General features: G+C 41.5%; 1 protein-coding gene and 1 long non-coding RNA gene across 7 annotated transcripts; both read right to left on the bottom strand.

Annotated features, from left to right (window-relative positions):
* Positions 1 to 1586: 1586 nt before the first annotated feature.
* LOC125527729 (uncharacterized) lies at positions 1587 to 6515 on the bottom strand. Of its 6 annotated transcripts, none has more exons than XR_007292246.2 (10): positions 6149 to 6515; positions 5930 to 5985; positions 5746 to 5823; positions 5415 to 5493; positions 4695 to 4959; positions 4185 to 4386; positions 3504 to 3904; positions 2747 to 2836; positions 2426 to 2456; positions 1587 to 2018 (listed from the first exon to the last, which is right to left on the bottom strand). It is a non-coding gene; the product is annotated as an uncharacterized LOC125527729 (long non-coding RNA). The 6 variants fall into 6 exon arrangements; XR_015611813.1 differs by having other exon boundaries at positions 4185 to 4479; positions 4695 to 4954; XR_007292243.2 differs by having other exon boundaries at positions 4695 to 4954.
* Positions 6516 to 9483: 2968 nt separating this feature from the next.
* Positions 9484 to 16821, bottom strand: LOC125525323 (uncharacterized). The gene is made up of 12 exons (XM_087535590.1): positions 16745 to 16821; positions 16452 to 16629; positions 15680 to 15780; positions 14800 to 14832; positions 14394 to 14670; positions 13730 to 14000; positions 13537 to 13600; positions 13211 to 13440; positions 12018 to 12198; positions 10928 to 11784; positions 9997 to 10175; positions 9484 to 9706 (listed from the first exon to the last, which is right to left on the bottom strand). The coding sequence occupies exons 1-5, from the start codon at positions 16819 to 16821 to the stop codon at positions 14496 to 14498; spliced, it is 564 nt and encodes a 187-aa protein (XP_087391716.1). The 3' UTR covers positions 9484 to 9706; positions 9997 to 10175; positions 10928 to 11784; positions 12018 to 12198; positions 13211 to 13440; positions 13537 to 13600; positions 13730 to 14000; positions 14394 to 14495.
* Between the last annotated feature and the right edge of the window lie 581 nt (positions 16822 to 17402).

Raw genomic sequence — 17402 nt, 5'->3', positions numbered from 1 at the left:
TTCGATATGAGATTATTTGAATCAGTTGAATAATTAATAGATCTCAATTTATATTGACAGCTTACTTCCAATCAAGCAAACATGTCCGGCGCTTGGTAGACAGGACCGTCCACTGTCCCGGGGCGGAACTAAACTGCGAGGAGACAAGTCATTGTGTTTCATGGCTTGAGGATCTTGATGCTGTCAAGACAAATTTCTTTCCTGCACTTAGAAATGTTAGTACTCAAAACGTGCGACCAATAGTATTCGTACTGAACTACGGTCACATATATTTAGGAAAGATGGTAAGATTTCTACTATTTCTCCTTAGTGCATCTTTTGCATACATTATTTTTTTAAGCTAAACTTCATTGCTAAGTATGTTACTATACGATGTTCTTCAACAGAGACTCCCGATGAATGTTGTGCCTGATTGGATCGAGACTAAAGGTACCATGAATATTGTTAGCTTACGGCCAAGATATCCTACAATGCACTTTAGTGCATTCAGGATTTCTAATAACGAGGAATGCTTAATAGTAAAAGACTGGAGCAAAATTGTGAACGATCACAGAGAAGTACTAGGGGGCAGCAATCAGAAGCGCAACCCACGATTAGGAGACAGGTTCATCTGCATGCTCCAATATGATGAATCAGCAAAGCTATACATGTTCTATGCTATTTTACCTGAGAGAGAGCAGCAGGAGTGATTAATTAGCTAGTTCATGCCCTTAGTACTTGTCCTCTCATGTCCGTGTTCTTCGTCCTGAACTTAATCTCAAAGAGTGATTTGCTTTTGTGGTGTTATGAACGCGTATAATATCATTACCATGTTGAACTTGATGATATCTTTGCTATGAAAACCGTTGGTGATGATATATATGATGCAAGAGTTTTTATATTAATTAATATGATGATGATGATGATGACTTATTATATCATTTTTGAAAGAAATTGCATATTAGTTTCAACTGGATGGATTCTAGCTAAGTGATCAAGTATATGCCATATCCATGTTACCTTGATCACTTAAGTAGGTGATCAAGTATATATAATATTGATATGACATATACTTGATGACTTAGCTAGGATCCACGCATCCAGTCAAACTAATCACCTAATGATTTAACAACTCATTATAATGTAAAACAATCACTAAATTAAATTGAAAACACAAAATTAAAGTAAAAATAAAAAATAAAACCAAAACACACCCAAACATTTAGTACCGGTTGGTAAATAAAACCAAAACACACCCAAACATTTAGTACCGGTTGGTGTTACCAACCGGTACTAATGTCCTACGCACCCACGGAGCTGGCTCGTGCCACGTGGTTTCCCTTCAGCACCGGTTCGTGTTGAACCGGTACTAAAGGGGGGGCTTTAGTGCCTACAATTTTGTGCCGGTTACCGAACTGACACTAAAGGGCCTTACGAACCGGTGCTATTGCCCGGTTCTGCACTAGTGTACACTTGTCTGCGGCGACTCCACCTCAACTGCTTTCTTGCTCTGTTCCCACTTTGATCAGCCTGTGACAACAACTCTTTGCACAACCAGTACAGCATCAAAAGGCCACAATAGGTAGTTGCTTTGGCCAAACAGGAGGTGAAAGGAAATGCAGAGCATCTCTTTTGCATGGCACAAGACATTCAGGTTGTCTTTAAGTACAATAATTCAATTCTTATCTGATTTTTGCTAATACAAGGAACAGTCTGAATATTGTTTATAAAATCAACGATCCTGACTAATTAAGCTAGAAGAAAATGTACCCAAAGGAAATCCTTGCAGCCACTAGAAACAACAATGCTTGCATCATCAAAATATCGAAATTCACTAAGCATAGCAGGAAGGTCCGATTATTAAGGAGAAGCGAAGAGAAGCTCAAAAGAAACCCTCACTGCTAGCGTCATTAACACACAAGTTCCCCATAGCTTTTCCACTGCTCTCCCCAGAATTCCCATGCAATCAAAATCAATCACCAATCACCATGCCATAAATCAACAGAGTTAAGTCTTGGAGCATACAGAGGTGTCCACACCTGCATCATATAGAAAAGGAAGAAGGAGGGGTCAGGTTGGGGAGGATCTCGTCGAGCGCAGCCATTACATAATCCATAATTATAACTAAGTAAAAAAATGCCTTCTGCTCGACGGCTTCATCTATTAATGAGAGTTGTTCAATCACTATAGACACATTTAACATGCAGATACTGATAAAATAGCAATTAACTTTGATGATCTAATTCAAGCATTCCTCTAGTGCAGAAGGTTCATGGCAAACAAATGGAAATTATTTCTATCAATATTATGTTTTCAACCTTCGCAACAAAATATATCGCAGAAGATAGCAGAAAAAGTGGAATATATTCAGGATCCACCTGAACAGAAAAAGAAAAGGTACAATAATAAGAAAATCAAGCATACTGCATTTTTTGTCTGTACTTACAAAATCGTGTCCCACCTCCCATCCATCGATCCTGCACAAAACTAGGTTATGGTCATATAGACGATGATAAGCAGTAAGTAACCTGATCACTGAAAAAATAACCTGATCTGTCTAATATAGAACAGTGCAACATAAAGTGCCTAATAAAGCACAAAAACATGATGCAAGCAAAAACTGCAGAATCAAATTTATAGCAGTCTATAAAGGTAAGGGCATAGTTTTTTTATATCATAAGCATCCTATGAAATTTAGAAAACTAAGTAACTTTTAGATCAATAGGGTGTGATGCAAGAAGTAATGTTAATTAACATGCAGACTCACTTCAAAATCATCGAGATGCTTTGTAGCATCAATGGAGATGTTTGCCACTGTTGTATTTGAAGCTTTCCTCAACCACTTAAGTATTCGACTCTCAGTTGATCATGGATAAGAAGTTCAGGGAAAAAGATACCATCATGAATATTTAGTAACTTGACTTCAATAAATCATGCATTTGTCGTTAATTAATCCAATTAATGCATACAATAGACAGGTCGGTGAACAGTTGATTGCTGAAAGATGTATATTGCATATATCTCCAAATCAATTAAATTAGCACAACTAAAAATTAGATTAAATCATATGCATGAAAATGCTCATAGATTAATTTCTCTAGCTCAATTGTTGAGATAATAGCTCTGCTCTCTTTAGTGTTCACGTTATGTCGGTGAACAGTTGATTGCTGAAAGATGTATTGCATATATCTCCAAATCAGTAATATAAATAGTACTGTTACTAAATTAGCATAACTAAAAATTAGATTAAATAATATGCATGAAAATGCTCATCGATTAATTTCTCTAGCTTCTATTATCGAGATAATAGTTGTGCTCTCTTTAGTGTTGATGTTTCTTCATGATACACGAGATGAACCTTCATCTAAAGAAACTGAGTTGAGATCTCTTTTTATTTGGTCTGGCATCCATACACTAACAACCATGAACTGGAAGGTAAATAGAAGCAACAACAATAAAAAAAGAGTGGTTTTTCCTCATGTTGGATCCATAACAGGGAGGAGAGATTGAGAGACAAGTTGTACCTTAGGCGTGCATGCGACCAAGAGCACGCACAAACAGATCGATGAAGAACCCAAGGCTCAGAAGACGCCTCTACTTCTCTTGCAGCATGCATCCATTTCAACATCGATCTTCTTCACACTGTCGAAGACGAGGAGGAGAGAGAGCCAGCCTCAACACCCTTCACCAATCCGGCTTGACCTTGTTCTCCTCCACATCCTCGTTGGCAGTGCCTTTCCCTCACTACTGGGACTGATTACATTAGGGTCAGAGACTGCAAGTAAACTCGCATGCCGAAATTCACTGCCCTCGTACATATTCAAACTTGGTTTTCAAGCAGTTTCCCCCGTAGGTGGCCAGAGATTTGCATCAATGTCACATGTTCAACAATCTCTCCAGTGACTAAAATATTCTTATCCACGGGCTGGAATCAACAAAGTATATCCAATGAATAGTTCTGAAGCCATATACTAAAATCTAAAATATGAAGACATGTTCCAGAAAACAAATTTAGTTTGCAAGAAAATACATTCCTCTAACAGAGACCTGAAAAATACAAATATTTTCAGTTTGCAAACGCATACCAACAAACAGGTAGAGGCCAGCAACAAACAAGAACATAGCACACTTGCAAATTAACTGAGGCTTCACTACCTTAAACCGAAAAAGAAAATAAAGATATCACAGGAGAAGTTTGGATGTACCCAATTCATCATAGCATCCCCCATCGACCCGTCTCCGGACGATGACCGTTGACTCCGACAGCTCCGATATCTCGGACACCGACATGAGCGGCCCGTTGGCACCGGATATCCTCCACCCAACGTCCTTGTGGGGGCTCAGGCACAGCTGCAAGCCCCATGGTCCTTCGTCAGAGGACGAGAGCGGCAACCAAGGAGGAGGGGACTATGCGGGGTTAGAGCACGGTGAAATGAACCAATCGTAAATGGAGCCGAATAACTTTTCCTAAGCCAACGTCACAAGAGAGTATCCTGAACCCTGCAAGCCAAATTGTTTTCCTCACTTCTGAACCCACACTGTCTTGAACAATGTTCCCCATCACCAATGCAGATGTATCAAACAGATCGTCCAAATTGTAAACATCAACAAATTCAGTTTTTTGTTGCTCCCCACCGACTATACGGCCTTAATACCGACGGAGTTGCATAAAGAAAGAAACGCAGAGACATGAAAGCAATTTGCAGTCTCAGTACCTCTCGCCTTTGAGGTTGTCGTCGATGCCTCCGTCATCCCCAAGATCCTCCTTCGGCGTTCCGCTCGCTTAAGCTCACACCATAGTACACAGAGGAAACACAACATTAAGCAGTTAGCAGTCCATAACTACCATATACACATCTAATCCGATCCGACGGCTCAAGAAAGATTCAAAATCCACTCACCGTGTCGTGATTGTCGTGGTCAACCAGGAGTCCAGGAAGGCTTCCCCGAGCTGGCTTTGGCACATGAGCGAATCCTGAACTAGACAAACACCATAAGAATCAGATCATCACCATGCCAATCAGAAAACGAGAGGTCTAGGGAAGATCAAAGAAACACCACAACAACCTAATCGACTATATCTCTTCTTTAATAATTTCTTTTCTTCTTTGTAAATCTAATTTTTCAACATGGCAGAAGGATTTATCCCTATCCAATCTTGCAGATCTAAATTTTCTATGTGCCATATATGTTAATACCCCCAGCCTAAAATCCGAGAAGTGCAAAAACAAAAAAACTGAGAAAGTTCCTCTGGTTATTATATGTTTTCGTCAAACTGGCAAAATCATCTGTAGGCAGTACAAGTTTTATGCCGCCTACAAGAACTGAACTTCCACGGCCACCTCACAAATGTAGGAAGAAGTTAGGCAAGCAACAATATATTGAGGATGAAAAATATGCTTATCGATACATGAGTAGAGAAACCAATCATATACCTTCATATTTAACGACGCAATTATCCTAGAAAAGATCTTAAGCATGGAGAGCTCTTCAACTGAATGAAAAACAACAAGTCTGCATATCAATCAACAACATAAGAGACAGTTTGTTAGCAAATCCAGCAGTAAACAAAAAACACACTGCTAATTCTTAATATCATAAACCTGTAAGATTTGTACACACAAAGCAATGTCAGTAATTCTTACGCCAAATCAGTATACCATCAACATAGTACAACACCGACTAAAGAAAATCATTTCAACATGAATCAGACGATCCATAGAGAACTAACTAAGGGATAATTAACGTGTAAATGCAGGCACATACCTCTACTTATAGAAGTATCTCTTACAGTATTCTCTTCCACAGCTTGATTACAGATCTAAGCTTCTATGTAGCATGCACCTGAGAGCCAGACATGGCAATGATGAGCATTGATATATTAAGAAGTATATTCGTTCAAGTCAGAGGCAGAAAAAAGAGAACACTCATTCAGTTACAATTTTCTAACCTTTAAATTCTCACTCCTCTTCCACGAAAAAGATGCTAACTGAATAATATTATTCCCTGTCATAAGAATGATATTATTTGGTGTCCAAGAAATGTCAGGTTGCTGGATTAGTTCAAGGGACAATTTAGACAGCCAAAATAACAATAACATGCACGAATCAGACTCCTCTCTGTTTTTGCGTGGCTGTAGAGAAGGTTGTGGAGGACGGTGTGATCTCACCTGACAGGACTTGCCTCTGTTGCCATGCGCGAAGAAGAGGGGTGCGGAAGGAGGCGGCTGCGTGTGACGAAGATGGTGCGAGGATGGAGGCGGCAGCGCTCGAACCACCATCGATGCTCCTCTCCTTCCTTCTCTCTCTCCCTCATCTTCTCTCACTTCTGCAGGGACCGGTCCATGGCGCTGCACTAAATCGAGCGCACCCGCCGTAGCTGCAGGTTGCCGTCGCTGCCGGAGACGCCCACCACGGTGCCGCACGCCTCTGATCCGGCGGGATCCCCTACTCCTCCACCTCCATCGAGAAGACCAGGCGGTGACTGACGAGGAGGAGGGGTGCTGCGAGTTTGCTTCTGTTGCGTGGTAGAGCAGATTTGCTTCGTATTTACTCGGGGGAGGTGTTATCGCGGGACGGTTTTACCTCGACACAGTAAAAGGGAGACGACCACAGGTCAGCGAACCGCAGCCCCGTGCACGTATGCAAGCCCCGTAATCGACGCCCACAACGCCAGGACGAGACAGAGGAAGGTTCCACCCACACCCAATGAAATCGCCCACCCGGCACGCGCAGAATCAACCACCAGCCTCCAGCTGTCCGCACAGCACACGACGTGATTGGGCAGCCGACTCGCTCTCGATTTACCCCGCAAATATCTCTCGCTCTCGGTTTACCTGGACAGTACCATGCCGACGTGGCTATCGCAAGAAAACGAGTTTGATGCACACCTTATTGTTTTGAATTGCCTCATCGATTATGGTAAGCACACCGGACATGCATCCGTTTTAAAGCGAAATCGGCAAGCCCGACTATTATAAACTCAAGTTGAAACACTGACCACTATAATTCAGAAAAAGAAAAAAAATTGATCATCGTTTTCCTAAATACCTTCCATTTATATTTGTAACTAGTAGAACGCCCGTGCGTTGCCACGGGCTCTTCAAAATTTATATCAGTATCTTTCATTTATCATCCTCTCATCTTGGGTGAATCTTGGGTGCTCTAATTAGCAGCGCAGCAATTAAGTATTAGGAAATTTCACCGAACCAACAATAACAAAGAATATGACATTTATCCTACTAATAAAGGGAGGTCATATTTTTTGTTCGGCATGCACTTCTGCGGAAAAGCCCCTATCCATTTTAGAATCAACCTGGCACGTGAAAAAATACATCTCTAAGGGTGTGTTTGGTTCACAGGAAATATGTAGGACTTTTAAAGGAACTGTCGTCCATAGGAAATTTTGCCTTGGTGGTGTTCGGTTCACAGGAAGCATGAAGAATACTTCAAATGAAACAAGGCCTTCTCGTATTAATTTTGCTTGAAAGATAGAATCCAGTCAGATCTCATGTTTTGACGAAAGCCCGAGGTGAGCCGGTGAGCAGTTCAATAAAAAACTTCATGCATGCATTGTACTCCACTCAGAAAGACATAAAATATTGTGGTCATGTACTGCTTCATAGGCGTATCTTCCTGCAACACGAACAGTCTATTTTTTTTGGTTCCCGTGTTTCTAGACTCCATGGCAATCTGGTAGCCATCAGGCATATCCCTACAAAGTTTTTCTTTCCTTAGTTCTCTCTCCCTGCAAACCGAACGGAGCCTAAAGTGGGAACCATCCGGGGCCAACAAGAACTCAAACTCCTATCCAATCTCGACTTCGTGCTCTTCCACCTCCATTGATAAAGACGGGTCATCAAGGCTTTCATCACGATGACCTCGAGAAAACGCCGACATCCCTCCCCGCATCTACCCCTAACCCCTGCTGCCGCCTGCACTATCCTTGCTCCTCGGGGAAGGGCAACAATGTCCTCTGTGATGGCCACGACCAGATCCACGGGAGGCCACATTCTTCCATGGGAACCCAACCAAGCACACCACCCCCCACAACCATTCAATCCAAACTCTAACAACGTCAAGACCTGCCATCGATCCACGAATCAGGCTCACCGCATCCAGGTTCACTACGAGTCCGCGATGAGTCTGTAGTCAATGTATTGCCGTTGGCTATCCCCACAACAGGACCATCGTCTCTCCCCAAAGCAGCAAGACCACCCAGCAAATCACCACCACCGCTTGCGGCTTGCCTACATAAAATCACGAGAAATCCCCACGGCGGTGCTGTAAGAGCACCTTGGCGACCTTGACAGCGACCAACTGGTCTAGGTTCTAAGCTAGACGCTCTATGTAGAAACCAATAGAAGCAGGGGCGTGGTTCAGATTTGTTCTTCGTGCGCGTGCATGCCCTGCTGCCCACCAACTCTTGGTCTACAACTCACCTCTGACTGACCTCCCATAGAAGATTCGGGAAAAAACTCATCACTTACATTATCATAGCCGCACATTCCAAGTCAAAGTAGAACATATCACAAGGATTCTGTGACAACCAGCCATGGCCAGATCAGTTGGATTTTAATTTCGTTCCATCTCATAATCCATCGCCCACTCTCTCTCAATGGAAATTAAACTTAGGCATGTCACAAGTTGTCATTGTTGTTAACATTTAGAAATTTAAATCCAAGGAAATCTGTAACTAATCCCAATGCTTGCATTAAGCTGTAAGTACATGAACTATAAATGTTGCAGATGTAGAAGTACCACACAGCTATGTCACAGCCCCAAGAAATATTTCTCTGCTATCCTTCTTGAAACTCTGGAAGAATGCATATATACTATCCCCAATTTCACTCAAGTGTATTCATGAGGTATGATAAGCACGAAAAATGAACTATGGCAGTAACAACAAATAACGGCAAAGAAGTAACTGCAATCAGTGCAACCCACTACATCCGCCGGCAAGGAGATCCTAATACTTTTGTACCCTCGACTTTATATTTTTTCCACGCCACCAACATTTTTATATCATTCATTATGCTTTTCTTCAAGGTTTCATGTGAGAATTATGAGGGCACTGACACACTACAGATAAAATTCTCAATAAATAAGTCTCGTTTCTATTTATATCTAGTAAGTAAAACTCTGGGATGCCAACATTAAGTATCTTCTATCTGGTAAGAAAAAATCACATAAAACCAAATGAGAGCCCCCAAAAGGGAAGCCTATCATAAATTAGTTAAGAATTCAAATCACCGACATTATTCCACAACGAACTGATCAAAGTTTCGACATACAACTCATAAAGTATTTCATTTCTCACATACATAGATTAAAATAGCTCAACAAATCAAGTCCGAACCTGAACAATGGAAATTTGTGACTAAATAAGTGACAAGAAATTATCTTATTAGTGGCATGATTTAATAATCAAACGATCACTTTCATTTGCATTATCAATATTTTAGCGCATGTTCTTCCCATACATAATAGTAGACTTCGTACAAAATTTAGTAACATTTTAAAATCTTCAAGTATCAATCCTTAAATTCAATAGTACTGCCTAATAACCTGAACTTGTATTCGGAAGTGATATACAAATGGAGGGGGTACTGCCTAATAAATTCGAAGTACTATACAAATTCAGCCTATATGCTAAGATTTTTTTCTGCACATCGCTCCCGTTCACTTTCAGTTAGACTCATGGTTAGGCCCCCATCAACCGGCAGCACCTGCACATGCGGAATTAAACAAGTTGGTAGTCATTTCCGATGAATTAGCAGTATAGTTTGTAGAATTAATCATCTTCACGACATATCCTTCCGGTAAGAAGAATAAATTGTCAGTTTAATATAGCCAAATAGATACCAGTCATAGATGTATATATGTTATGGTTCCCAACTCAATTAATTTTATTAAGGTAGAGTTTCATCAACTAAATGAGGGACATTTGTACCAAAGAGAATCAATCGGCTTAAATAGATTGTGTAATATGTTGCTGGAAGAGGACGACCCAATAAACCTTATTTCATCGGCACCAACATGTCCTCGTCTTAGCCCTTGTGCTCCTGGCGCGGCATCATGGTCGATGATGGCTCCAGCCGCCGGAGCCTAAACAACCGCCACGTGAGTACGTCACGTGACATCAGCTCATCAATCCATCATGGTCCGCTACTCTAGGCACACGCCTCCGCTTCTCGCCTGAATCGCAATTTCACAAGAGAATCTATTGTTTACATTACCTCTTGTTTCCTAAGCATGAAGAGTTCTTTGTACTCCCTCCGTCCAGAATTACTTGTCGGAGAAATAGATAAAAATGGATGTATCTAAAACTAAAATACATCTAGATACATTCATTCCTCCGACAAGTATTTCCGGACGGAGGGAGTATTAAGCAAGATAGATCCATAGCAGACACAGTTCTAACTAAAAAAGGTGTACATGGTCATCAAGCCCACAACATGCATCCATTAAGTTTAATAACTGATGGGCAACATTTTATGAGGAAACAAAAAGGCTTTTCCTATCAGCATCTCGGCAAATGTTCACCCAGTGCTTCAAAAAAAATGTCAATGGCAGATCTATACTGCATTTTCGGGTGAACAAAAATCTAAAATAGATTAAGAACATGCATCTATGTTACTATTCATAGAGAATATATAAATTTGAAAAAACATATGGAACCACAATAAAAAGAACAGGTGCATAATGCATTTCAATTGTTATAGAAAATATGTCATCAAAGAAGATGAAACCAGAGACTATTTTTATACAATATAACAAGTAGTACAGAATTATCAACCATAAAATACTTGCATGTCACAACTCCCAAGTCAATCAAATTCATGTTAGAACTATAAGCGTGTTTTTGTTACACTATATACCTGTCAATATATCAAGCAACTCGTCTCTTTTTTTTTTCAGTAAGCACAAACATGAACTTTAAACCTCACCTTTTGTGAAGAGAAGGATCCACAGAGCTCTGCAGCTCTATACATTCTTGTTGCAACGTAATATTATGTCATCAGTTGCAACGGGTTTTCCTTCAAGGTTGCAGACTTGTGCTTATTGCGATTCCGTAAGCAGGCAATCGAAACACTCCATGATTAGCTTCCAAATCCATAATTTCAATAGGAAAAACCGGGATCAAAAAGCTACAAAATTTATCCATCTCTACCTATCGGTAGGTGCAGGGATATACAGATTAATGCAATAAATTTATACTCTCTATGTATTAGTTTGTTTCTTGCATCAATTTGATAAACAAACTGGGTTGCAGCGGTGCTTCAATAGAATAATTATATAGGAGACAATGGCACACATGACAACATTTAAATCACGGCTCACAAAATTCAGGGATATGTATACAAATAAAACAAAAGAAAAAGTAAAGAATCAAACCTGCATTAGTGCATCGTCCTGACTCCAGAGCACGATACCAAAGTAGATGAACACCCTTGAGGATAGGGCAGAGCAAGGAACCTCCCAGGCTCAAAATCAGGGTGCATACCGGCACCTCTAGGAGCGCGTCCGTGCGGCCACCACTCCACCCACTCTGGCAACTGGCCATGACGATGCAACCCCCGCTCCATCCCCTCTCGCAAACGCTCGGGCCGTCACGGACAACGAGTTGTTATTGCCTCTCCTCTCAGCCGCCACTCCACGCAACCGTGGAGCCGTCTCTCGATCTCATCGGTCCATGGCGACTTGTTCCTCTTGAGAATCACCTTAAATCCATAGTACAAGAAAACAAGACCTCTCTGGAGCTCTAAGTGGGTTTTGGGCATTTAGATAAACTATCCACAAATGGCTGCAACATGAAAATATTACATATTTTTTTAGAACACACATCAGAGCTAATACCACACGCTAATATCAGTAAAATTTAGACAAGGAAAAGTCAGTCTTTGTATTTTGAGCTCTGTCCTGGCGAAAAATATATTGTTTTTTGAGCTGGGAAAAGATGATAGATACTAAGAACAAATTACACTCATAGCATTGTAACATGGGAATGAAAAGATAAGAACCCCAAAGCATCAATACCTTAATTTCAGACCCCTGAATCTCAGCAACTTTGATAAATTTTTCGCCATTCAGAGGATCAACTATCCAGAGTTCCAGTTACAGACTTATCCATTTTGCCTGCACTGAACTTAACTTCGTCAATGTTTGTGGTGAAATAGCACATTTCACTTGGTGGGGAACGTGATAGTCATACATTAACCTACAAATAAGCAGAATAATTCCATGTTTTAGCAATTCAATTCCAGGTTTCTTATTTTTTTAAACAATTGCTTGGCCATTGTACACTAATAAATGTTCCTGAAGATGGAGGACAAATGCATGAGATTGCTCTGTACTACAAAGGGGTGTCATCAAGTTATCATAGCCATAGCCTAAAAAACAAAGCACCACTGACCAAACACATCTTGCCCATTTTGCCCAATAGGAACTTCAGAGGAATGAGATTGCTCTGTACTACAAATCGGACACAGTGGAACGATCCTTCTCAACAGAGGCCGAGGGTCGAGGGTCCCGTCTCGCCGGCCATGGATGCTCATGGAGTGCGAGTCTAGGCTCTACGTTTAAATCAATTCTTACTACTCCGCACAGTAATTCCCTGTAGCGCGTGGACACCCAAATACAACCTATGCAACAAAAATTAGACCAATATTAAGTGCACAAACAAGACACAAAGACAAATATTAAGTGCCACACACACGGTCCCTACAAAAATTCCTGAAAAAATAAATTTGAACTACTCAACCCTAAATAAAACTGAATAAAAACATCAAAACCTAAGCATTTCTTTTAGAGGCAATCAATATTCATTGAGCTCATATTTGGATTTCAGATTTCAGTGAGCTGAGCTGCTTGGAATGATAACAAGTTCAAATCATCGATCTTGACTCATCTAACCCATAACATAAAGTTGCACGTAATTCAGGACCTACAAGAATCGAGTCTATGCGCACATATGCATGAAACATAATGCAAAGCCCTGTCGAATTGATGCCCATATGCTTTTCTGGTACCTCAAGCATAGCGCAGAAACTGATTAGAAGACCTTGTATCACAAAGAAGAATTTTATGCACAAAAATCAATTTGATCTCTGCATAAAAAAGACTGAACTGGTTTGTTGTTTCATGCACAAAAATCATTTTCATCATTGCCTCTAAAAGGACAGTTTACAAAAAATCAATGCAGGTTATGCATCAGGGACAAAATATAGTACCTTGGCCTCTTACAGAACATGGCATCAAGCATTGAGGCACCCGCATCACCCAGACCATTTTTCGAGACTTCGAAGGTAAAGGGTGCTGCCTGTCCACACGAAGTGCAGAACGAGGGCATTTTCAGCGAGATCTTTTATGATTCTTCTCCATGTTTTTAATTTCAGTTGCATGGGCCACATCAGTTGCATTTTTAAGCTCACAGAGAACTAAAGAAAAATTGCACTCAGACCTGCATACATCTGAACTCAGTAACATAGAATTTGAAAAGACGATTGCACCTATCATACATAGATTGAATGGACGAGAAGGATCATATGATGCTTACCTTCAAGGTGTTCCTGAAGATTTCCATTGGAACATACTCCACATTAATGCTTTATTTTCCCCTTCTACTATTTCAGATTGTGTACCACATACGTATAGGTATCGTAAATGAATAACATGGTTAGATTTCACAAGAGTTGGATAGCTACTTCTACAGTCAATGTCTGGTAAGTTACTCATAGTACTGACTATACCTTATAGGATGCACCAATGATGGTCAATAGTAACTTTTAGAGACCAAACATGTCGAAGTTGATCTTGATGGTTAGCACATCAAATTGTTATCTCAAATGTTACCGTCCATAAAAGATGCAGAAAATCTCCAACAAAAAGAAAGTACATCACTCTTGCAGTAGTTATTATTACTCTAGTATTCTTCAATTGTTATCTCAAGTGTTGTATTCTTCAATTGCAGGCCCTCAAAATGTGGCAAGTCAGTAGCAAATTCAGCCAAACGAGCTCCATCTGCAAAAATTTGTGAGGATCAAAAGAATATATTATCTCTCTTATGATGATAAACGTATGTACAACAACGGTTATTACAAGACTTCCAGCGCCCATAAACAGTCCAACTTATAAAGGTTATCACTAAAAAAACATAGTTTCAAAAGATCAGAATTTATCCTTGGAACAAATCTTTCAATAAACTGAAAGCATCATAGGCATAACGAAAGCACTGCCCTATAACAGAATGAACAAGCTAAAGTGAATGCAAGCATGCTTTTAGTGCTTAGTCTATAACAGGCGGGTAAAGTTCCTCCTTGTTCCCATGTTGTTCATCATCCCCTTTTGAAGAAGAAACATCGTCTTGATGTAAAATCATGGTGATTGACTCAAGGGAACAGAGAGCAAACACACCTCCTTCAAGCGAATTCAACAATTGACAGCTCCTTCAAACGAATTCAACAATTGATGTGCTGCAGCTAGCGATGGTTTATGATCTCCCTCGCCAAATTTTCATCAATCCGCAAACACATCAGGACACCCAAAAATTTGCCCCGTTACTAAATTTGCAGCATGAGAATCCTGACGAGTTAAGAAAAACTCGACCGAGCATCCCATGTCCGTAGTCCTACGCGAGGCGGCGTCTTGAAAACCCAAAGTGCCACAATTTTCTTTATGTCCTGGAGAAAGGCTTGTCATAAACTTTTGCCAAAAAATTATTAATCAGAAATAACATCACAGTATATCCATCCTCTTGCTAAAAACTATCTGAATCAAACAAAGATGTAATTTTTCAATATCAGTATACAAGAATGTTTACCTGTTGTGTGATGTTCTCCATCCAATTTGATTGCTGTAAGAGAAGGTAAATAAAATAAAACTATAAAAACGAGCAAATAAGCATCACAAAAGAAATCACATGGCAAATGCATAGTACATAAAAAGGTGCATGTGTGCTACCACAGGACAACTTGTTTCATGAATTGTTACTTTAAAGAACTATACTGTTTTGCGGAAGATTAGCATATACTTCAGATACTATTTGAAAAAATGTAAAAGGAATATAAAAGCACCTAAACATTTGTGTGGTTAGAATTCCAGAGCAAGAAATATACCATTACGTTCTTATGCTGCGAAGGAAATATGGAAAGATTTAAAAAGGGGAGTAGTAAGGAAATAGTACAACACGGTCTTCTCCACTAAAACAAATGGCTATAATATCTTGTTCATTGTATCTATGAGAATAAGACATATTCACCACTTATTTGAAATCGGCTTCAAACTCCATGCGGTGTTTGATGTAAAATAGGTCACAAAGAAACAAAATTTTCATCTCACAATTTGATATGAAAAACTGGTTCATTTATTACGATGACTGGAAGGAAAATGCATAAAAACTAACCAGTGAGAGCACTGTTTGTGAAAAGAAAACATATAGCACCTCTCAAAAATAGAATCTCTAATTGTGATTTATTTACAGTACAGTATTTTGTTTCGGGATAATAACAAAATCACAACCATAATAGATTAGTATGATACAATTTTTATCTTGATCACTCAAAATAATATGGTTAATTATCAGAAAACGATGGTGTATGTGCATGCCAGCTACAAAGGTAAGCAACTAATGCATGTCATATAATCTAATCTATAGTATTATAGTCAGAGATTGGGATGGGGATGAGGATGCGAGCCCTCACATGCATTGCCGTCTGCACAGGCTTGTTTGCTGGCATCCATAGCTCCTGCTCGACCCTTCGACTGCAGCATCCCGGAGAGCACACCGAACGGCTGCTGGTGCCTGGCGGGAGAGCACGTGAGGGACGCATCGACACACACACATCAGCAAGCAAGCACAGACGTGTGTATGTGTTAGGTGGGATGGAGAACGAAAATAAACCAGTGGAGGTGGGACGAAAATTAACCGTAGAACGGAGACTACCAAATAAGACATTAGGAGTAGAGATACTAACAATAAGACATACGGCTCGTCTACACGGACTGTAAATCTTACCCAATAGCTGTAGGATTATTGCTCCAAAAAACACAATGGCACACCCAACAAAAAATACCTTGCATGGCCACTGCTGAACGTGGAGTCTACACCAAATTTGACACTACTTTCAGACTCGGTTTTAGTCTGCTACGTACTAAAAGATCATACCACGAAATTAAAGAGGAATCCAGGTATCAGAGTAGCATGATTTCCTTTCAACTTATTTACCTGACTGATGGCAGCTGATCTGTAACACTTTAAAGTCAAACAATTTCAGTTAACCTATCTAGCTCGCAGCTTCCTAGCTAGTTAGCCTATCTAGCAACATACCAATTTATTTCAACATTTTTGTAGGGTAAATTTCTTGTAACCTATCCACACAAAATAGAGATGAACAATTCGAGTGATGGATCAAGACTAAAATTTCTTGCATAACAAAAGTGCAGTTAGAGACATGCGCCCAAAGAGGCTCTCACCAGTGGTGCCGGCCGTGATGGCGTTAGCACTCGTGCTGGGCATAGCGTCATAGCCATCGTCTGCTGACCGGAAGCAGCAAACCTCCCAGTCCAGCTACCCTGTGCGGATGAGGACGACGATGACCCCGACGCTGCCGTAGTCGCCACGGCGGCGCTGCACCAAGTACTGCTACCGCCCCTGCATTTGGTCGCAAACAATCGTTTAGAAACCGCAGATTCAGAAAGAAGGGGAGAAGAATTGCTCTCAATCTCACACCCATGAACAAACCAAGCCGCACAAGGAAGGAACTCACCAAGATCCGGCCAGCGCGAGACCCGCCCGTGGCGGTGAGGTTGCCGCTGTACACGTCGCTGGCGTACGCCCCGTCATCCTCGTCGTCGGTCAGGAGCGCGCGGCTCCGCGGCCGCACGTGCTGCCCGTCGCCGTCCATCGGTGCCCGCGGGGATCGCTGAGTCGGAAAGAATCAGGCGCCAAGGTAAACGATGTCGCCGCCGTGGAAGTCGGCCGCGAGAGGCGCGCCCAGTTGGTGTCCTGCCTCTCGCTGTCCGTTGCGCCACCAGTTGGTGTCCCGCATCTGTTGCCACTCGCCGACCCCTGCCATGGGAGAGGAGAACCTGGGGGCGCGTGAGTACAGGCTACGGGGAGAAGATGGGTTGGGGTATCGGCAGGGAGATAGCGTTACCTGGGTCGTCGCTCATCGCTGTCGCGGACGCGGCGCTCCTGCTCGTCTACCTTCCACTTCGATCTCCTCCTGGAATCGGTGAAGGAAAGAAGAGACGGCAAGGGCGCAGATCGACCGCTCCAATCAGATCCCTTCCATTCCCTTCCCTCCCTTGGGAGAGGGAGAGAAGGTGAGGGGGAGGAGGAGGCCGCCGGCGGGTGTCGCCATGGCCGGGCAGGGCTCCTCCCGCCTGCCCGCGACGGGAGGTGGCGGGGGCGGCAGCGAAGGG

The sequence above is a fragment of the Triticum urartu genome, chromosome 7A (genome assembly GCF_056163025.1).
Source record: "Triticum urartu cultivar PI428250 chromosome 7A, HENAU_Tu73, whole genome shotgun sequence".
NCBI classification, from domain to species: domain Eukaryota; kingdom Viridiplantae; phylum Streptophyta; class Magnoliopsida; order Poales; family Poaceae; genus Triticum; species Triticum urartu.
Note: the sequence above shows the minus strand (reverse complement) of the source record. Positions and strands in the feature narration are given on the sequence as shown.